General features: G+C 61.7%; 1 protein-coding gene across 6 annotated transcripts in view; it reads left to right on the forward strand.

The window, feature by feature from the left end:
• Window positions 1–21,818, forward strand: part of EXD3 (exonuclease 3'-5' domain containing 3) — an 83,968-nt gene that overhangs the window by 21,465 nt on the left and 40,685 nt on the right. For all 6 annotated transcript variants that reach the window (XR_015727247.1, XM_087869155.1, XM_045803708.2 and 3 more), the window contains exons 4-9: window positions 5,043–5,107; window positions 10,887–11,060; window positions 11,403–11,570; window positions 17,035–17,088; window positions 18,086–18,225; window positions 21,444–21,544. Coding sequence is in view for 5 of the 6 variants with exons in the window: in XM_087869155.1 (XP_087725281.1) it covers window positions 5,043–5,107; window positions 10,887–11,060; window positions 11,403–11,570; window positions 17,035–17,088; window positions 18,086–18,225; window positions 21,444–21,544 (702 nt within the window). In the remaining variant the exon portion in view is untranslated. The remainder of the gene's footprint in view (window positions 1–5,042; window positions 5,108–10,886; window positions 11,061–11,402; window positions 11,571–17,034; window positions 17,089–18,085; window positions 18,226–21,443; window positions 21,545–21,818) is intronic.

The raw sequence follows: 21,818 nt of genomic DNA on the forward strand, positions 1-21,818 counted from the left end.
TCTGGCCCTGCCTCCCACTGTGCCGAGTGAGATCCCCAGACCCAGCGTCTGTGGGTCCGGACCTAGTGGCCTAGGAGAGGGGGCTTCACGGGGACCACGTAGGGGAGGGGAGGCCCGGTGTGCAGCGCCAGCTCAGCCACGCCCAGCTGTGGTGTCTGAGACTTCACTGCTCCTACTGCGAGGGTAGAGAGCACCTGTCTTCTTGATGTCATGTCTCACACCGGCTTCACAACAGGAAATAGCAGGCAGCCGTGTTCACATGGCCCCTGAGTTGTTTTCTAGAATGCATCTGTTTCTTAAAGTGAAGGCCACTGAGTTAGCTCAGTGGTGTTTTGGATGAAGTGGTGTCTGTCTGTCCTGCCCCTCCCTGGCCCTGCATTTCTCTTCCTCCTGTCGGCCACCTCTGGAGTGCCGCTAGGCAGCCAGCAGCTCTTGGTGTACAGTGGGCACCAGGGAAGCAGGAGGACAGGGAGGGACGGGGCAGAAGGTGGGCCACCCTCGTGCCTCCTGGTCCCTGGCCTCCATGTGGCTGGAGCTTGAGGCCCCCAGGCATGTGTGTGGGAGGGCTGTTGGCGGGGACAGCCAGTGAGGCCCACATGCTAGACAGAGAGGAACAGCCCAGGCTGTGGGTGTGGACATTTGAGTCCTGAAATTGAGTTGCTTCTCAGTGCCCTCCCTGCACAGAGCCTCCCACCCTGCCCCCACCTGCATGGTCCCGGGATGGGGTCAGGGGCCAGGCACAGGCCACGAGCCATCTGTTTCGGGTCCCAGACCTGCTGTCTGACCCTCTGCCAGCAGGTCCAAGATGTCAGGGCGGTGTTAGCTGTGAACTTGGGCCTGGCCCAGCTCCAGGCCTGGGGGCGGGGAGAGGTGGGGCCATGCCAGGCTGCGGGCATGGCTGATGTCCATCCTGTGGACAGAGGCCCCTCGGCACCAGGCTCCCACCTGCCCTCCTAGGCCCCAGCCTCTTGCCCAAATGCCTGTGTCAGGGCAGCAGGGACCCACGCCCTCCAGGTGCCTGCCCCACTGCCTGCACACTACCCACACCTCTCTGCCCATCAGGCTGTGTCCTTGCCGTGCCCCACCCCACCTAGACCTGCCTCAGGTCCCCTCCAGTTGCACCTTGGGCTTCCAGGGGTCTCCCCGAGGCCACTTCAGCTGGTGATCATGTGTGTGTGTGTGTGTATGTGCACACCTGGCCCTGGCACCAACCCCAGCTCACTGTGGAGCACCCGTGAAGGCCTAGACCGCAGCCTTGAACAAGGCCAATGTGGTCACACTGCCCAGGAGGGACAGACGGCAGCACCTCAGCCGGTGTGCAGTGCCCAGCTGTGGGGGCTGGCTCAGAGGGCATGCCCAGGGCAGAGCTGTCGGGTGGGGCCCAGGTCTTGGCTGCTGGGGAAGCAGCCGAGAGCAGGGCCATCCCCTTCGACAGCTGGGTGACTCTAGGTGAGGCTGGGGCAGGACACGCCCTACGGTTTCCTGCGGGACCCTTCAGATCGGTGGGAATCTTGTCCGTAATTGTATTTTTTGAGAGACCTCTCTGTCCCACAGTCATCAAGACATTCTCCCGGAGGCTCTTTTTCTCTGTCTTTCATGATTAGATCTACGGGGCGGGGGGGGGGGGCAGTGAGGCCGGTGATGCTTGAGCTTCCTCAATAGAGACACGGAGTTCCCGGGCTCTGGGGCCGCCCTGGTCATGCATCAGGGGCCCGTGTGCGCCAGCTCTGGCCCAGGGTCTTTACGCTGGTTCATGGCCAGTGCCGCTCAGCCTTAGCCAGGGTGATGTTTGGCGCTGGGCGGTAGTCTTGCTCCACTGTGATTTTGGGCAGATTGTTAGGACAGGTGGACACATGTACACCCCACGCAGCCCCCAACTGGGTTGGACAGTATGGCGTCTACTAATTCTGGGACGGGCGACAACTTCTCTCTTTTGTTGTATGGGATGGCCCTTTCTTCATTAGGTCTTTTAATTTTTTTCTCAATGTTTTATGGGGTTTTTTTTGCATGAGTTCCTTTCGTTAGATTTATCCAAAGAAATTTGAATTTTTTGTGCTGTTGTAATTGTTTTTAATGTTCATTTCCGTTTGTTGTTTATAGGGAAACAGTGGGGTTTTAGTATTGGCCTTGTGTTGTGTCCAAGCTACAACAAGCCTGCGAAGTAACCCTAACACCTTCTCCTTATTTATTTAGTGAGCTATTTACTTATTTATAGCTGGGGAGGCAGAGGGAGAGACAGAATCTCAAGCAGGCTCCATGCTGAGCATGGCACTCGACTCAGGGTTCGATCTCACGACCCCGAGACCATGATCTGAGCCGCAATCAAGAGTGGAACGTTCGGGGCGCCTGGGTGGCTCAGTCGTTAAGCGTCTGCCTTCGGCTCAGGGCGTGATCCCGGCGTTCTGGGATCTAGCCCCACATCGGGCTCCTCCGCTGGGAGCCTGCTTCTTCCTCTCCCACTCCCCCTGCTTGTGTTCCCTCTCTCGCTGGCTGTCTCTCTCTCTGTCGAATAAATAAATAAAATCTTAAAAAAAAAAAAAAAAGAGTTTAACGCTCAACTGACGGAACCATCCAGGCACCCCTAATACCTTCTCTTTAGATTCTTCATGACTTTCCACAAAAGTATGTTTTCAGTGAGCAGTAATGTTTTTATTTTCTTGTTTTAATTTTTTTTTTAAGATTTTGTTTATTTATTTTGTCAGAGAGGCGGGGGGGAGAGAGCACAAGCAGGGGGAGCGGCAGAGGGAGAAGCAGGCTCCCCACTGAGCAGGGAGCCCGATGCGGGACTCGATCCCAGGACCCTGAGATCATGACCTGAGCCGAAGGCAGACTCCTCGCGGACTGAGTCCCCCGGCGCCCCTCTGTTTTCATGTTTAAAGACTTATTTTTTCTAGTGCAGTGTGAGGTTGACAGCAGAATCCAGAAGGCACGGGGATTTCCCGTGTCCCCACCTTGCACGGCCTCCCCCACCACCCTACCCCCTCCAGTGTGCACGCATCACGGTCCCCTGCTGACACGCCGCCGGCCCCCAGAGCCTCCCGTGGACATCCGGGCTGTCCTGCTGCTGGGGTGGCCTGTGTGGGCTTGGACCGTGCGCGGGGACACGTGTCCGCAGGGCGGCCTCCACCACTGTGCCTCTTCCAGGACGTCCCAGAGCCAGGGTCCTGCCGCGTGCAGTCCGTCCCGACAGCTTCCTCCTCTCAGGAATGGAGGTTCCTCCCGGCCTTTTCCCGCCTGCCCGCTCGTTTCCTTTTAGCGCTGAGTAGTGTTCCATTGGCGGACAGGCCAGAGTGCAGTCTGTCGGAGTGTAGATGTTTCCAGGCTCCGAGCCGGCAGGGCCCCTGAGCCGTGCCCAGCGGGCAGTAGGCACCCTCCGCTGGCCCCGTCTCCCAGGGAATGCTTTCAGCTTTCAGCAGTAAGTTCTGTGTTTGCTGAGGGTGTTTCTTACAAACATCTTTTTTTCTGAGCAATGAAGTTGCCTCTATTCCTAGTTTGCTGGGTTGTTTCTTAAATCATGAATAGAAATCACTTTTATCAAACGCTCCTTCTGCATCTACTGAGAAGCGCATATGATTTTCCCTTTATTCCTTTAATGAAGCACATGGGTAGAGTCCCAGCCCTTCAACAAGCCTTGCTTCTGGCGTGTGCCCAGCGTGTCACTCCCTCTCCTGTGCAGCGCGTCGGTCTGACCGCTGCTGTCTTGTCTGGGTCCCTGGGTCTGAGTCCTAGACGGGCGGCCGGCCCTCCAGGGTTTCGTGGGGGTGTCCCCGCCTTTCCCTCCAAGTCTGGTCTTCTACAGGAGCCCAGGGGTTGCTGTCGTTCCCCTCAATTCTTGGGTAGATTTGCGGGTGAAGCCTCCTGGGCTCCTGAGCCCCGATTTGACCTAGGGCATCTGTTGGTGACCTCCCCTCCCCCAACGTGTGGGCTCAGTCAGGTCCCGCCTCTGACCGCCACCATGTGAGGGGCATGGCCGGGGTCCTGAGTAAGTGTAGGGCTTCTCCCACCTCCCTGGGCTGGGGCTGGACACAGACTCTGAGCCCCATACCCCTGATGTCATCGGGCATCCCCGCTGGACCGTGTGCTCTGTAATGTCCTCATGGGGCTATGGAGGCCTAGGGTAGGACAGCGACCTGGCATTTGCAGCAGGACTTGCTTGGTGAAAAGGGGTTTCTGCTGCCCTGGGGGCTGTGCAGTGAGGCAGTGGGGAACCCGGAAGGGCAGAACAGGGTAGCCCTGTCCTGAGGGCAGGGGGCAGGTGGCCGCAGGGGTGGGGCGGGCCCTCCCAAGGCAGCCAGGGGGCGCTGGTGGCTGTGGGTGACTCAGAGGCTGCTTTCTTTCCCAGTGGAGAGCAGGCAGCAGACACCTTCCCAGGCCAGCCAATCCTCCCTGGCACTGACCTTAGACCTGGTCTGAGGGCATAGTTCCTTTTCCAGCATGAGGTGACCCCAACTTTCCCTGGGCCTGGTATCCCAGTGGGGTCCCCGTCCTGACCAGCAGTCCTGGAGTGGGGCTAGGGACTTGGACAAGCAAGAGAAGACCAGGGCTGTGGATGGAGAAGCTTTGGGGAGCAGCCAGCCTGTGTGGGCAGGGGCCAGGAGAGCGGGGGTGGGGAGGCAGAGGCCGGGACCACTTTGGGCCCTCACCAGGGGCTGGAGGCCAGACTTGGTGGGCAGTGCATGGAGGTGGGCTGTGACGTGACGTGGAGGGTGGGGGTGCCGTGACCCACCAGGCATGCCCTGACAGTCAGTGCTGCGGGCTTGGCCCTGGTGTCCGCTGCCCCTTTCCTGCTCACACACTGTGGCAACTATGAGACCTGCAGCTCACTGAAACATGGGGGAAAACTTCCCCCAAGCTGTGGGCAGAGCCCATCCCAGTGAGCACTGCAGATGGCCAGGCCACAGGTCCCAGGGAAGGGATAGCGGGAGCTCTGGCCAGAGAGGGCACAAGAGTCCATGGACACCCGGCCGCATCTGTGGGGAGCCCCCAGGCATTGGTCAAGGTGGGGTTGGTGGGCTCTGCATAGCCCTGTCTTGTCCCTGCAGGCCAGGACCCGCTCCTGTTCCTGCAGGCCCTGCAGACACTGTGGTCCACACGAGAGCCACGGCAGGTGAGTGAGTATGTGGGCTGGGAGCCCCCCTCTGGCCTCAGTGGGCCACCCTGTCTGAAGTTCTGGCAACACACGGGGGCTGGAGCCCCGGGCTGACACCCCCTGGATACTGGTAAACAAAGGCCCCTGAGGCAAGGAGGCGAGGGCCTGTGGCCACCACCCAGCTTCCGCACAGCACAGGGGACCCAGTGGGCCATGACCGCCTGTGTGCCTCGTGGGGCCAGGGCACTAACCAGTTCCCACTAGCCTTGCTTGTGGCCTCCTGTCCCAGGGACAAACTGTCCAGCCACTGGGGGATGCACATGGCCCTGGAAGGAAGGCTGCGGTGGTCTCCCACGGCCGCTCGGTGGTCCTGCTGTGGCCTAGGCCTGGAGGGTGGCTTTGCCCCTGGGGGTGGTGAAGGTACTCCTGACCCGTGGGCACCCCTGCCCTTCACCTTGCTCCCGGAAGCAGCGGAAGGATGAGGTCACCCTGGTTCCCAGGGAGGATGGACATGTCGCTGCCGTGAAGGCTGCAGGGCCCATGCGTGGCTGGAGGGATAAGGCCCGTGCGTGTCTCGTGTCTTGAGTCCTGCCGCCAGCTGAGGGTGGGCAGAGCGCCCAGACCCGAGCCAAGCTCACTGAGGCGGGCGTCCAGCGCAGGGCACTCCAGAAAGGGGCTGAGGGCTTGTGGAGGATTGGTGTCCGTGAGCTATGGAGCCTGAGGGCGCTCCCGCCAGGCCCACAGCTGGCTCTGTGGTGCGGGGGATCAGCGCCCGGCTAACGGGTCAGCCAGACTTCTGGGGTCACCACTTGTGTGTTGGGGGGAGGGGCCTGGGCTCCGCGCACACCTGAGCTGAGGTGGCCGTCAGCCCCCTCCCGACTGCACGTGCTGGGGCTCCGAGCAGTTCTCACCATCAGCTGGAGAAACCCGAAGTTTTTGCAAAAGCCAGACGCTCTTGCTAATGTCTGTGTCCCGTGGCTCCGCAACACGCCCGTGTTGTTTGGTGCATGGCTTCACACCTGCTCCCGCTCGCGCCGCCCCGCGTGTCTGGGACGCGCCTCTCGTGCTCACAGTGCGCGTGTGGTGTTGGTGAGTTTCTGTCTCTGTTCCCGGCATCAAGGTGAACTAACCTCACAAATTGGGTTGAAAGCGTTCCTCCCGTTCCTGTTTTCTGGGACCGTTGGCTGAAGACAGGAATTCCTCGTTCCCGGAGGGTCTGGAAGAATGCAGACCATCCCGCCGGGGTGGGCTTGAGCTGGGGGTGGGGGACCCTTTTCGGGGGCTTTCCGCTTCTGGTTTCTTGCCCTAGGAAGCTGCCGCCTCACCCGTGCCATCGCGGCTGCCGGCCTCGGGGTCCTTGCGGTTCTCGATACTCTCAGATGTGGGAGTCGAGGGCCTCCAGCACGAGCTGTGGCTCTGCCCCCCTGGCTCAGCGCTGTCAGCTCTGGCTGGTGCTGGCCAGCACCACGGTCTCTCCTTTCCTGGGTGCTCATGGACAGGAGCGCGTCGCCCTCTGCCGTCCCTCCATCACGGGTCTCCACGGGCAGGGCTCCGTCGCCCGTCTAATCCTTAGACCCATGTGGTCCTTACTTCCAAGCACGTCCGTGTGTTCTCAGTTTTGGTGCCTGAGGGGCCTGCTGGGTGGCGGCTCTGTGTGCGCCTTGTGAGTGCCCTGGGCAGCTGCATGGTCCACCTGGCAGCTGGTTCCCAAAGCTTCTGCCTGGAGGGACCCGTGCTGTCTCCACTGGTTCACTTGCCAGAGCTGGTCCGGTGTCTGAGCTCGGACCCCAGGGATGCCCCAGGGGCCAGCGGCAGCAGGCGGAGGGTCCCCACAGAAACCAGAAGGCAGTGGGGCGGGCATGAGGGGAATGGTGCCCTAAAGGCCAGCCGTGCACAGGGAAGTTTCGGGGTCCCCCACAGAACAGGACAGGGAAACTGGAGGCTGGGTTTGGAGAACCCTTTGGGGGTTTGTGATGTCGAGAGGAAGGAAACGGGATGGTGGGGGGAGTGGGGTGCGGGCTGTGGCTTCTCCTTTAAATATGGAGCAGAAGCAGCAGGTTTGGATGCCGGTGCGAGTGGCCAGGACGGGGCTGCAGGCGGAGGAGGCAGGCTGGTGTGCAGTGGGGCCTGGGGTGGAGGACAGGCGGTGGGTTTGGGATGCTCAGAGCCCCCTGAGTGGGGACAGTCCGAGAGAGGGTAGGCACAGGAGGGGCGAGCAGACAGGAAGGACGGTGTTCCCCAAGGCGGGGCCCCAAGGCGGCCTACCCCTGGGAGCTTGTTTGAAACACTGGCTCTCAGGCAGGCCCCAACCCTGCTAGGGCAGAACCAGGGTGTTTGAACAGGTCCATGGAGGCCCTGGCACCGCTCAAGCCTGAGCACCATGTGGGGTGACTTGGGCAGCACTGAGTCGGGGTGGGGCGGGCTCTGTGGGGCATCAAGCTCACCCCTGGAGTGTGAGCCGGTGAGGCGGGCACCGGAGCCAGGGGGGTGACAAGACACAGGCCCCAGCTGGGTGGCAGAGGGGAGCTGGAGGGTCAGTCAAAGGGCAGGAGGGAGGGAGAGGGATGGCAGCCAGGGTTCCAGAGCCAGGGGTCCCAAGGATTGTCAGCATAGACACCCGGACCGCCAGGCTGAGAAGCAGAGCAGCGCTGGAGGGGGGGCCGTGGGGCCGGGCCTGACCTCCCAGGACGAGGGGCGGCGAGTGGCCGGTGGGTGCCAGATAGTGCGTGAGGTCCACCCTGGCAGCGGCCGGGGCTGGAGGGGCAGGAGGGGCTCTCGGACTACAGCCTGGGGGCTGCAGGAGGGGCCTAGCTACCCCTCGCGGCCCCTGTGTTCTTCACTGAATTTTCGTTCCTCCACTTCCTTCCTCCACCATTTTGGGCGTGTTCATTGTCTGTTTGCATTCCCAGACCAGCGTCCTCCTGTCCCTGTTCTCAGGGCTTTCCCTGTCCTGTTGTGGTCATCACTCATGGTGAATCGTTCCCCGTGGGTTCTGAGGGTTCTCACCCGAGCTCCTGTTTGTGAAGCTCTTTCCCGTGGGTGGCGGGGCCCCCGTGTGCCTGCAGGGTGCCTCCAGAGCGACGGTGCTCTCTCCTGCCAGCTCCCCCAAGGGTGTCACCGGGACCGCACGAGAAAACGCAGATGTACGTGTTGTCCCAGCCCAGCTGCGGGAGCGGCCCACCCCGCCCCGCAGCAGCCTCGGAGGGTGCCGACAGCAGCCCTGGGCCTTCGTAGGCCTCCTTTCTCACAGACCCCTCTCCTCTCCTGGGTGTTTGTAGAGGGAGACTTGCCAGGTCTCCTGAGTTCACCCAAATGCTTGCGGGGAAAGTCTGCGTTTCACTTCTGGTTCGCATGCCAAATTGCTCAAATCCAGTGGTTTTAAAATTACCTTCAAGCTAAGTAGATGTTTGCTCTGGGTGTCCTGGGGAAGCATCGTCCACACGGTGGGTGCCAGGGCCCGTGTTCCAGTTCTGCACCCTGCTTCCTGCCCCCTGCTCTGTGGGTGCCCCCCCAGCCTGGGGGCTGCAGGGTGTTGTCTGAGCCCAGCAGAGGTATTTGTGTGGGAGAAGGCACGCACAGACAGGACGCAGGTGGCTCTCTGAGCTCCAGACCTAAGAAAGGCTTCCCAAGGAGAGAGTTCTGGCCCAGCCTGGCCCCAGGATGCTGCCAGGGCAGAGATGTGGGAAGGGCCGTGGGGCCAACAGCAGAGGGGTCCGTGCCTCCCTGATGACTTCCCCTCCACTGTTGCTTCGTCGCTGGCACGAGGGGAGCCTGTGACCCAGGTTTGGTCAGCAGAACCCTGGGGAGGTCCCTGGGGGATGCCAGAGTGCAGCAAGGACCTGCCTGGGCGTTCAGGGGTGACACCGCCATCAGCGAGGCCCGCGGACGCCCGTGGGGCCTTGGCTCCTTCAGGGCTGCACCTACCTTGGCGCCTGGGCCAGGTGAGCTCACCTCCACAGTGGTCCTGGGGATGGTGCAGAGCCATTTCTGCTTCGGGTGCTAGAGCAGTGACACGCCAAGCCCCAGGCCCCCTTTGCTCCGGGCACCTCAAGCCCTGGGCTGAGAAGCCTCCAGCGGCAGGAGAGGAGGCTTGGCTGTGTCAGGTAGGTCAGGGCAAGCCCCCTGCTCTCTGTGCACACAGAGGGTGACCATCCAGCTTCCTGGGGGCCCCTGAAAGCTGACAGCCATCTGGCTACACTGCTGGTCCCCTTCAGCTGCCCCCCTCCCCAGCCTTCTCACGGGAGGGGACAGAGCCAGGAATGGGCAGTGGCCATCTTGGAAGGACATGCCCACTCGCTCCCTTTCTGCTGGCCACCACAGAGGGTTCCCACCCTGGAGGGCAGCTGGACAGCCCCAGCGGAAGGAGCTGGCCCCACAGCTGACCATGGTGTGGATCTAGGGGCTGCAGGGGCCGTCCTACTGGGAAGGGGCCTGTGTGGCCTTCTGGGGCCTTCCTGGGCACCCTCCCTTCTGGTGGTGCAGCCAGGCCTGGCCGCCGGCACTGTCACAGGAAGGGTGGTAGCTCTTTTGGAAAAGGGTTCGTTTTTTGTGGCCACTGAGCCCAGGGCTGGAGGGTCTGTCCTGGGTAGGATTCCCTCTTCCAGCCCCCCGTTCTGGACCATGGCTTGCTGCACACCCTCTGTGCAGCTGGTGGCCAGGAGCTGGGCAGGTGGAGACTGCCCAGAAAGGAGACAGGTGTTTACCTGAGCTCACCTTCCCGGGAGAAGGGCTGGCTGGCCGGTGAGTGGGAGCTGCAGGTCCCAACCACACGGCCTCCCCACTCTGCTCTGTGAGCCTCTCAGAGCCACTCTTCAGAGGCCCTGAACGGGAACTGTACATGCACACATCAGGACCAAAGACTGGAGCAGCCTCTTTCTAGATCTTTCCTTCCACCAGCAAGAAGGCGGTGGTGGTTCAGCCTCAAGTGTCTTTTCTCACACCTTCCTGGAAGGCCAGGAGCAGCTGGTGGAGATGGGGGACGGTGGCCCCGTGGCCCCGGAGACACGTGTGTGGCCTCTGCCCACCCATCCCAGAGGGTGGCAGCGTCACAGCGTCGGAGACTGTCCTCAGGGTCCGCCCTGTCTGCAGGTCAGCTGCCCTCACCTCCTCGCCCCCACAGAGTGGCCTTGGGCGTCAGGGTGTCTGTTTCCGAGCTTACAGCCCAGACCCTGCAGCTCTGCCCTGAGCGTGGTCGGGAGGAGGGCCCGGGGTCCGAGCAGGTCCGTGAGTGCAGGGTGTTTCGGGGAGTAGCAGAGTCAGGGACAGCACAGCCAGGGCCAGCCGTGCACCGGGGGCCGGGGTAGCACTCGGACGACACTCCACTCCCTCTAGGTAGAGGGTTTTCTTCCTCCAGCTCCCATGTGTTTACAAATCTTCTGCAGCCAAGAAGCAGAAAAGTCAATCAAAGGCGTTTTTTCCTTCTTTTTTCTGTTTCCCATTGCTTGCTAGGCCCCACAACCACGTCACTGTGTCTAAGGACCAGCACGTGTCCTGGGCACCACACGGGTCGTGGGGCGAGGCGGAATGACCAGAGCCTCTCAGAGGGCTCCCGCCCTTAGTCTGCCTTGGCAACAGGCCCCCCGTCTTCACGGGACCATAACTGCGGACAGCGGCTGCCGCCTGGGACCCAGGGCACGGCGGGTCAGATGAGACCAGAGCCCCGAGGAGGAGAGGATGGTGCTGACTAGCCCCAGTTCCCTCTCTGAGCAGACCACGCTCTGGACCGTGCAGGTGGGGGAGGCTTTGTCAGGGGGATTTGAGCATGACAGAGCGACGGTGAGGTTCTGTGTCTCCACAGCTCCGGGAGGAGGCCTGGCGGGGCTTTGCTGCCCTGGACGACCCGCTGACGGCACTCCTGGACATGCTGGAGAGCAGCTGGGGTTGGCGGCGGAAGGGCCCCTCCCTGGAGGCCTGGGTCACCTGTGAGCTGCAGCGCTGGCTGAAGGCACGGCCACTCCCAGGGCCGGCCCAGGTGAGCCCCGCCCACAGCCCCAGCGGCCATGTCCCTCTCAGCACCGTGGGCTCCACGCCTGCTTGACCTGGCCTCTGTAGCCGCTGAGCTCATTCACCCCTGGTGGGTGGGTGGCGCCTTAGGGTTGCCTGTGCTTCTGGGTCTGTGGGCTTGACCCTCAGCCTCCCCACAACCACACATCTCCCTCACCTGTGCCTCTGCCCTCTAGGCCTTGCCTGCCTGGAATGTCCACCGTGGGCACAGGGTTGCCGGATTCCCCGGCCAGGTCTGCCCCCGGCACCATGACCCCAGCTGCAGCACCACCCCCACTCCCCAGCTGAGGCTGGCTCTCTGGTCTCCCAGTGCAGCTCGAGGCTGAAGCAGCTGCAGGCCCGTGCAGTCAGGGTCCTCGCTGAGAGCCCGCCTAGCCTCGTGGAGCCGCTGGTCAGCATCTTCCAGATGCAGGACGCAGACCGGAGCCCCCTCCTGACTCACATCCACCGGCTCTACCAGGAAGGCAAGTTCAAAGAAGTGAGTGTGACCCCCACGTGGGTCGTGGGCCGTGGGCTGGGTCTGCATGTGGGGTCAGTCGGGCAGGCAAGGACTGGACTGAGGGGCTCATGGGGTCCACCCTGGCAGTGTCCTCTCTGTACCTCCACTGTGGGGGGCTATACAGGGGTGGGGGGCTTCAGGTCTGGTGCAGAGGGTTTTAGGGACCAGCCACCCCAGGGACCCAGCTCAGAGCTGTGCCAGACGTTGGGGTCCTAAGAGATTCCCATACTCACCAAGCTGAAAAAGTCTGGGAGCAGCCCCCCGCACCATGCCTGGCTCTCTGGCCCAGCCCCTGGGGTCCTTCCTCTTGAGGTGCTCACTGGGTCCTCAAATGGGGTCAGTGGCCCAAGACACCCTGGCTCTGGCCTGGAAGCCCTGTGGCCCAGCTGCTCACCTGAGATGCTGCTGTCCAGCCTCATTTGTCGATTCCCAGAAACGCTTGTGGGAGGCTAAGAGGATCAAGGATGTGGGGGTCCCTCTGCCCACAGTTGCCCCCCTCGGGCCTCGATCAGACAGCTGACCACCCACACCCTCCCAGCCCAGAGCCTCCCAAGCCAGGGGAGCTTTGCCAGGGAGCACCCACATGACTCTATGGGGCTGGAGGCCCCCTTCTCCCTCCTGCCTCTGCTCAGGCCCACTCACAAGGTCATTCGGCCTCTGTGTTGGCATGGCCTGGGGGCCAGCAGCCCAGTTCCCTCTGGGCCCAGCTGCTTCCAGCTGCTGCTGGCTGAGGACAGAACCATCCCTTTGTGTCCTTGTGGGGGGCCCTGCAGCCACACCCACCCCAGGCCTGGGGACTGGCCGATTTGCTCCTGTTCCGACAGCAGGGTCTGGCCTACAAGAACAGCCCCTCGATAGCCCTGAATGCAATTCCTGCCACCACCCTGGACCCATCATGAGGCCCTGCACTGGAGTGAAGGGGCCTCACTTGGGGTGGCGCCAACTCCTGCTATCTGGTGGCTCACTTGGGTCAGATCTGACCAGTGGGGGTGCCCCTGTGAGGGTCAGACACCCTAAGGGTCCTGTTGGCTCCTTGCTCTACCAGGCTGGGCCGGACCCCCATCCTACCTGTACCAGTGATCCCCAGGATCAGCCCCTCGGCATGAAGCCCATGTTTGTTTGCAGAAGTTCACCGTGGGGCCCAGATCACTGGTCATGACAGCAGAGAGCCCTCCAGTGCGTGCAATGCTCTTGGACATGGGGGAACAGGTCATGTGGCTCCCTTGTCCTGGGAAGGCCTGGGTCAGAAAGGGCAAATGTGGACACGTGGATTTAATAGCTACAGGTCTTTGGGTTAGAGCTTCTGGGGCTCTGGAGGTCTCGGTGGGTTTGTTGAGTCTCCTTTGTGACCAGCTCTCATTTAAGTCCAGAATTTTCCGAGAGAAGATGGAGGCGGGCCAGGAGCACCAGGAGTGGCCTGGGTCTGTGTGAGGCAGAAGGGACCAGGGGTCTGCCGTGAGTAGGGTAGGGCGGCTCTGTGTGGGGTGGCTCTGAGAGGTTGCTGCAGGCATAGGGGTCCCCACGCCATCTCTGCCCTGAGAGTGAAGATCACCACGTGGGGAGGCAGGTGGTGAAGAGGTCCTGGGGCGCCCAGCTCAGGGCACGCTCTCACCGAGTCACGGTCCAGTGTTCCAGGAGTATCCAGAGGCTCGCTCCTGGCTCACCTCTGCCCACTGCCTTGTCGGACCCAAAGTTGAGCCTAATCGGAGGACAGCGCTGCTCACGGACTCAGGGCTGGGGTGGCTCAGAGCTCGGCGGGCACTGAGGCAGGATCCCAGGCCCGCCCCACGGGGGGCCTTCTTCCCTGAGGGGCCCGTCCCAGCCAGGAGGCTCATTGCAGCCTAGGCCTCACCTGGACCGCCAGTCCCCGGTCCGTGGAGGTGTGGGTCATGTGCTGGTGGCTGTCATGCCCCGGCCCAGGCTCTTGTCTCGAGGCTGGTGAAGGGCGCTGAGAAACCAGGATGACCACGCCGGGGACAATGTGGCTGGGGCTCCGCTCCTGTGGCGCAGGGCCATTCTCCGCAGGCTGAATGGGCGGCTGGGCTTGCAAGAATGCGGGAGGCAGAAGGCAGGCTAGTGTTTCGGCGTCTTCTGTTACACCCGAGCCTTTCAAAGAGTGTCTAGGGCCGGCTGAATGCACCTCCCTTGCTCTCCAAGGCAGGAATCCCAACACAAAGGGGGCTCTTGTCCCGCACAGGCCCCTTCTGCGAAGAAAAGCCATTGTCCCCAAGCGGGGCGGCCCGGCAGGCGATGCACGCTCCAGTGCCCACCGCCGCGCCCGGCGAAAGGGGCCGCATTCAGGCCTGTCCGCCCGGATTAGCGGGGGCTCACGACTTAATGTGCGCCGATATTTCATGTTGAGGACGGCGGCTGGCTCCGGGCAGGATGAATGCCCGCTTTTGTCTACTGAGTTATTTTATTTACATTTTTTAAACAGCTTATCAAGGTAAAAAGATAGCTTTGCTTCAGGGTGGGGGGGAAGGCCCCTTGGCTCCAGGCCCGAGCTGAGCTGTGGAGGTGGGAGGCAGGCCCGTCCTGGGTCTGAGGCTGCGGAGTCTGGTTTGGCTGCCTGGGCACCTGCCCAGCGCTCCTGCCCAGCAGAGTGGGCAGCCAGGGGGTCCATGAATGCTCTTCCCACAGTGGCTACCCCGGCCCCTCTGGGTGTTCTTTTCCCCAAAGGCAGCAGCTCTGGTTCCTGTCAGGCCAGAGGGGTCCTCAGCTTTGCTCTGACCCAGCTGCTGGGCAGCCCAGTGTCCCTCTTCTCAGTGGCCTCCACGCAGAGGTCAGGAAGGCCTGGGAGGTGCCAGGGAGGCCCATTCCTCTGCAGTTTCCTTTTGTGGGGTCTGAGCCCCTCCCACCTTCCCTGCCTATCACAGGTGCCTGAGTGGGCAGGTGATCTTCCTACACCTGCTGGGTCCCTCGTGTGACCAGGCAGTGGGTAGAGGGCAGCTTGGTCTGCCACCTCAGCAGAAGCTCAGGCAGAAAAAGGACCAGAGACGGATCCTAAGCCAGGCCTGGTGACCATGGTAGAACTACGGGGAGCACCTTCTCCCACAAGACAAAAACAGGCCAAGGGTCACAGGACCACCCCCTGGAGAGCCGGGCACCCTCCCTGGCTACCACCTTCCTTGTCCTGTGCCGCCCTGCCCACCCCAACCCAGGCTGCAGGTGCAGGATGAAGGCAGCTCCTCCTGGGGCGTCCCTGGGGGCGCCTGTGGTCATCCAGCTCTGGGCACGCCGGCCACGCCCTGCAGCACCCACGCAGGCCGAGGGGCGGAGAGAGGTCACCCTGAGTGCTGGGTGGCGGGAAAGCTGATTGCTTTGGAGGAACCAGGGAGAAGAGAAGGGCCATGCTGAGCACGCTGACCCCCATGACGACAGTCATTGTGTGCCCAGGTGGGGTGCACACAGGTGAAGCCTGAGCTGCCCGCCTGGGGTGGGTAGGCCTGGGCTCTGAGCCTGTGCCTCCACCCCGGGCCACCACAGCCCCCCAGCCAGTGGGCACCACTGACTGACCAGGGCCCTGAGGGCAGGGCAGCAGATGAAGGGTTGGGATTGGCAGAGGGCTTCTTGAGAGAGAGGCAGTCCCTGTGAGCAGAGGGAGGGGATCCTCAGGGAGGCTGGTGACTGGGCTGCATGCTGCCCTCAGCCCTACCCTGCCCCTTCCACCCAGACCACCATTCCAGGATACCCCACACCCCAAGCCTGAGGCCTCACCCAGGATTCAGAGGGGTTGCTGGATCGGTGGGGGGCCAAGTGTCCCCCCCACACCCCACTGAGGGCTGGGGCCTAGAGCACAGATGAAGTCTTGTCCTTAGTCTCTAGCTTAGCAGAGGTAGAGGATGGTAGAGGCTGATACCCCAGCAGAGGTAGTGGGGGAGGGGAGGTCCACCCCCCCCCCCCCCGCCTCTCTGCCACCTCCTCCCTCCTACCCCTTGCCTTGTGGCTTCCCCTGCTTCATCTCTCCCAGGGTCATTGGCCCATGGCCTGGTCTGAAGGGTGGGAGGGTCCCCAGCCTTCCCAGGTATCCCTCCCACAGCCCCTTCTGCTGGTGCCCTGGTCTGACCAGGAGCCAGCAAGCTGACCGGACATGACAGATGCAGGACACGGGTTCCAACCACCCCAGTTTCTGAACATGGTGTGCGGGGGCCCTTCCTGGATGGGGGCCTGGTGCTCCCTCAGCTTCTCAGGGGGTCTCCCATCCAGAAATGATAAGGTCCCCCCTCCTCCAGCCCTGGCCCCTCCCCAGTCCCTGGCCCTCTGCACCCTCCCTGGCCCCTCCCCCTGCCCCACGCCCCCCCCCCCCCCCCCCCCCCCCGCCCCGGGCCCGCGGGGCCTGGCGGCGGCCGGGCTCCTGGACCTCAGCCAGGCTGTGGAGGCGCCGGGTCAGCTCCGCGCAGGGAAAGGCCCCTGGCCCTGCGCCCCCGCCCCGCACGATCCGGGGCCGGAGGCCGGAGCGAGCCTTTCCCAGGCCGCTATTTTGGTCCTTTGTGCGAGCTGCGTGGGGCGGGGCGCCCGGCTGCTCTGCCGGTTATTTTTGCTCATAATGGGAGCGCGATGTATGGAAATTATTAATAGTAGCCGGGCCTGCACTACGTGCGGGCACTCAGGGCCCCGGGCGCTCTCCATGCTGAGTTGGAGGAGGGCGGCAGGGGTCCGGGGCTCTCAGCGGGGCGCCCACTTCCCCGTTCCTAGCACCGCTGCGCTCCCCGCCTCACCAGGACGAAGCTGGGTGCAGAGCGATTTTCTCTGTGGACCCCCCAACACACACACACAGACCGCACCGCATCCTACTCCAGCCTCTCCCCCCTGGGGCCGGCCCACCCTTTTGGACAGACAGCTATGCACGCATGAGTCGTTTTGGGGTGCACGCAGAGTATCCCTTGTGTAAAGTGGTGCAGAGGCCCCTGCCCTTGAGGGCCACAGCCCCTCGAGCCCCCAGGGTGCACAGAGGCAGGGTCACCAGCCCTGGCCCCTGGCTGTGAGCACCATGCCTGGCCATGCTGGGCCCTTGCAAGTGGAGGACACACTCTGGGAGGTATGGGGCAGGGGAGAGCAGGTGTGGGGAAAGCACAGTGTGCCAGTGTCGGGGGGTAGGTGACAGAGCTTGTGCCTCTTGTCTGCCCCTCCCTCTTGGGTCCTCTGTCCACTCATCAGCAAGCCCTGACCAGAGCCACCTGGGCCCAGCACCCACCCTGATACCCCCTCCAGGCCACACCCCAGCCTGGCAAGGCCCACCTGGCCGGGTCATTCCCACCTGCCCCGCCTCCTGTGGGTCCTGGCTTATCTGCCGGGAGGCTTCTGGATTCCAGACCCTTGGACCTGAATAAGCCCTGTCCTGTGCCCACAGTGCCTGGGAGGTGTAGAAGGGTGGGAACCCCGCACCATGGCCCTGCCTGCTCCCACCAGGCCCGGTATGACCCACTCCGTTTGTGATTGGCAGGCCGCTATGCTGGGCTTGAAGCTGAGGCTGCAGCCAGAACTCAGTGTCGAAAAGGTAAGTGTCGTTCTCACAAGACTTGGGTAGAGCCTGGGTCTCCAGAAGCACGACTGGGGGCGTGGGGGTGGTTCTCCTACCACTGAGGCCTGGCCTCTGACCCTCGCAGGGTGGGGCTGGCTGGGGCTGCTGGAGAGCAGGGGTCACGTGTGACCACATGACCCTGCGAGGAGGGCCCAAGGGGGTGGGGCCCAGGACTTAGGTGTAACATGCTGGGGAGGCCATGGCCAGAGGGGCTGTCAGGAGTGGGGCTCCCCACGAGGACCACCCCTGAGGTTCCAACCTGGCAGACGGGTCGCTGTTCAGTCTGGGCTCCAAGAGAGGAAGGGAGGTGAGGAGGGGTCTACTGTTGGGACCACTGGGAGGGGGCTTTGTGGAGGCCTGGCTCTTGTGGTAGAAGTGGCCCGAGTGTCCCAAGGCCCAGTGCCACCACCAGGGGCTTCCTCAGAGCTCCCTGGCGGGCTTGGGCAGCTCGGGGCTCTTGTGGGCACCACGCGTAGGCACCACATGCGCATGAGGAGGCATTTCCGGGCCATCGGGGCTGCTGCCCGTGGGTGGTCCCCCTCCTGCCTCCCACCATGGCTCAGTGGAGACCAGGGGACAGCTGATCTTCCCCAGGATTCCCCTTGCCTCTTGGGCCTCCAGTCCTTCATAATGGAGATGGGGATGACCACAGAGCACCAGGACCAGGCCCGGGGAGCAGCGGGGCCTGCACGTGTTTGCGTGAATATGTGTGAGAGTGCAAGCACAGGGCGTAGGCTGGGGTGAGTGCACCGTGCCCTGGGAGCCAGTATGGGGCTGTTTCACGGACGTACTCAGACACTTTGGGCCTCTGCACTCCCTGAGGGAGCCAGGTCACATGGATGGGCCTCTGGCCCTCTCAGGTCTGATGCTCTGGCTCCTCCCTCCTCTGGGTCGGAGGTGAGTCTGGGGTCTTCGGGGGGGGGGGGGGGCAGGCGCCTGCAAGGCTGTAACCTGAGGATGTGCCCCCTCGCAGATGAGCACCCCGCTGCTCCTTCAGGACAAGGTGACCCTCGTGGAGCGTTATGTAGCTGGCTTCCCGGACCTCCAGAGAAGACTGCTGGCCCTCCTGGATTCCTGGTGCCAGCCCGGCTTTGACATCAGAGCCGTGGCCAGGTAAGCCCCGTGGGGGCCCAGGTGGGGCAAAGGGCAGCAGGCACATGGGAAAGCCACCTCCGTGGCCCTCGCACATCGCAGCTGGGTCAGCCAGAGAGGGACCTGTTTCTGGAGCCCAGAGGCTGCACCTGGCAGGAACCAGATGAGAGACAGGTCTCTTAAATGAACAAAAATAACTCTCTGCGTGGCGTGAACAATTTGTTGCACGGTTCCGGAAGTCACGCTGCCTATCCGTTCACTCATCCCTTCATCCCGTCACCTAGTAAATCTCATCTGTGACACACGTGGAGCCCACGTGGGCTCGTTTAAGCCACGTACGTGTGTGATGTGCGGGTGTCGCCGAGTGTGGGCTGTGGGGAGGGCATCTGGTGTGACACGTAGCTGGGGGTGGCCACGGGGTAAAGCAGCAGCACGTGGAGGGCTCTGGAGGCTCCTCGAGCCTCCTGCCCATCTGCAGGCAGTGGTGGCTGGATCCCGGCGCCATGAGCTACCCAGCCCTGGGACCACCCCCAGGGGGGCAGACCTGGGGCTCTGGGGCAGACCTCCCTGGACCCACCTCTCCTGGAGCCAGGAGCAAGTCACTTCCACTTTCCGGCTCTATTTCCTCAGCCCTAAAATGGGACTAATTTTGCCTGTGCCACGGGGTTGTGTGACTGAACGTGCCCCGGAGCAGACAAAGCCCGCGTGGCTCCCAGCCAGGCACATCTGGTGTTGGCTGTTGTCACTGTTACTGTGTCCTTGGAAAGGGACACAGGACGGCACCTGACTGCCTCAGTTGGCATAGCATGGGGCTGTTGATCTTGGGGTCTGGGGTCCGAGCCCCAGGTTGGGTGTGGAGATTACTTAAAGTATTTCAAAAAATGAGAAGACAAGGGGAGCCTGGTGGCTCAGGTGGTTAAGCATCTGCCTTCGGCTCAGGTCATGATCCCAGGTCCTGGAATCCAGTCCTGTGTCAGGCTGCATGATCAGCAGGGAGTCGGCTCTCCCTCTGCCTGCTGCTCCCCCTGCTTGTGCGCTCGCTCTTTCTCTCTCTCTCTGATAAATAAATAAATAAACAAACAAATAAATAAATAATTTTTTTTTAATGGGAAGACAAGGTTAGAGTGGAAGAAAATGTTTGTAAAAGACAGTGGCTTCCTTCATAATGGCTAAAATGGAAAAGTCTGGCATACCAAATGTTAGCGAGGACGTGGAGGACCTGGAACTCCCGTGCCCTGCTGGGGGGAGCTAACACGGCACGGCCACTCAAGGAAGTTGTGCGGCGCTTCTGACCACAGTGACACATGTGCTAGGACTGCCTCAGCAAATCCACCATTGGAACAAACCCAGGAGACATGGGTGCATTGTCTGTGAAGAGACGAGTATGTTCACAGCAGCTTTGTTCCCAGTGGACGGATCCAGAGGTCTGTCCGCAGCCACAGCTGGTCCACACGTGTTACACACATAGCATGGGGGTGTCCCAGAGTCTGCATTGTGTGCGATGGTCCAGACCCAAGCGTCCAGACTCCATGATTCCATCTGTAGGAAATTCACAAGCTGGCACCCGGTCTCTGCAGGTCAGAAGTGTGGCTAAGGGGGCAGGGGCAGCAGGAGTGCTGCGCATCCCGTGTTGAGCTATGGGTGGCGGGTTCTCAGGTGCAAGTACACCTACGATCCCCACTCCTCACCGTGTCAGTTACACCTCGATAAACACTGGGTTTTGCAAAGTGCTGCTGAGAGAAACAGAAGCACGCATTATTGTTGCTCTGCTTTAAAACGCAGAGACATTTTAGGGGGATGAGCGAGGCAGTGGCAGCAGGCGAGTCTGGATGCTGGCGGCAGGTGGTTGGGCAGTGGTGCTTAGCAGGCTGGGAAGCTGAGCCCGTGGCCACCGGGAGCATGTGGGGTCCGGCACAGAGCCCGAGGAGGGCCCAGGAGCTGAGGCCCCAGACAGCTTGGCGGTCAGCCACACCCTGGGGACCCTGAGCCGTGGCGTCAGGGCACAGCTGAGGACAGATCCGAGGCTCTGTGCCAGAGTCGGGTAAGCTTTCAGAAGAACTCTTGTTAAGAAAAAATACAATGGCAAAGTGAAAAGCTCAGTAAAGTTTTGGAGGATAAATTTGAAGATGTCTTCCAAAGAGTACAAAACAGGTAAATAATGAATATCGGAGAGAAAAGATTAAAAGAAAAATTAGAGATCCTGTCAAGAAGGCCCAACATCTGACTAACGGGAACCCCAGAAAGAAAGAAGAGAGGACAGCACTCATTCCTGAGGTGCCTGCGTCGGGCAGCAGGTCTGGGGGGCAGCCAGAGTGGGTGAGACCTACCCTGCAGACCCAGGGCAGAGCGGGGATCAGACGGGACTCTGGGACCGTCGCCTGCTGTGTGCTGAGGGAGGACTGTTTCAACCCCAAATTCTCAGCTCAGCCGAACCCTCACGGCCGCATGAGGCAGAGTACAAACCTCGGGCAGCCACCATCGCCGGCTACATCTGCACATGTGCTGGGAGCAGCCGTCAGCCGGGGACAGTGAGGAGGCCCGCTCACCTCCTCATTCTCTCAGGGTGAGGCCAGTCGGGTCCTCAGGTCTGGAAACTAAGGAGGCGGTAGAACCAGACAAGTACTAACCCTGAAGAGAAGGGGTGTGGTCTACACTGGCCGTGCGGGCCTGGTGGTGATAACGAAACAGTGTGTCCTGACTCAGGTGGGAACTCGGATACCGTGTTCGGGGGTGGGGGTGGGGGCAGAGCACCTTCCACAGCGAGATGTCCGTAGGGAACACCTGAAACTGAGCGACCAAGAGATCACGTACGAGTACATGTTGGAAACACGAGGACAAATACTGACGTGACGGAATCGTGTGTGAGCGTGTGGAGTGTGCTGGGACACGGCGACATGCTGCCCTCTCTGTAGGCCTTGTACATTACCCGAGTTTTAAACTCTGTGTGACTTTGACGGAAATGAAAGTCTTAAATGTATTAATTTGTTTTTTTTTAAGATTTTATTTATTTGACAGAAAGAGAGGCAGCAAGAGAGGGAACACAAGCAGGGGGAGTGGGAGAGGAAGAAGCAGGCTCCAGTGGAGCAGGGAGCCCGATGCGGGGCTCGATCCCAGGACTCTGGGATCATGACCTGAGCCGAAGGCAGACGCTTAACAACTGAGCCACCCAGTCGCCCCTTAAATGTATTAATTTAAGAAGAGAGCAGCACCAGGCAGGAGACGTATCTCTCTCCCTGCAGACAGCACCCACAGGTGACCTGCTTGAGGCTGGAGAGGCTGAGTCCCAGAGTGCTAAGTCGGCAGGCCCTGAGCCTGGTGGAGCGGCAGGGCCTGGACCCAGGTGAGCAGGGCCCCCGCAACCTGGACACCCCCGGGGATGCCGGGGCTGACCAGGACCCACCAACCGCCCTTCCTGGGCACTGAGCAACGGACTGAGGTCGGCAAGCCCTTCTGCTCACCTGCAGTGACCCCTGGGAGTAGGGGCCGGTGCTGCTCCCTTCTCCCTTCCCGTGCCCCCTCCCCCTGCCTCTCATGTCACGTCTTTTGTTGAATGACAGCCGTTCGGATTTACACCTCCCTGATAATTAGTGATGTCTTGGACCATTTCATAACCT

Source organism: Ursus americanus, chromosome 18, assembly GCF_024610735.1.
Source record: "Ursus americanus isolate L20-20 chromosome 18, mUrsAme1.1.p, whole genome shotgun sequence".
NCBI lineage: Eukaryota > Metazoa > Chordata > Mammalia > Carnivora > Ursidae > Ursus > Ursus americanus.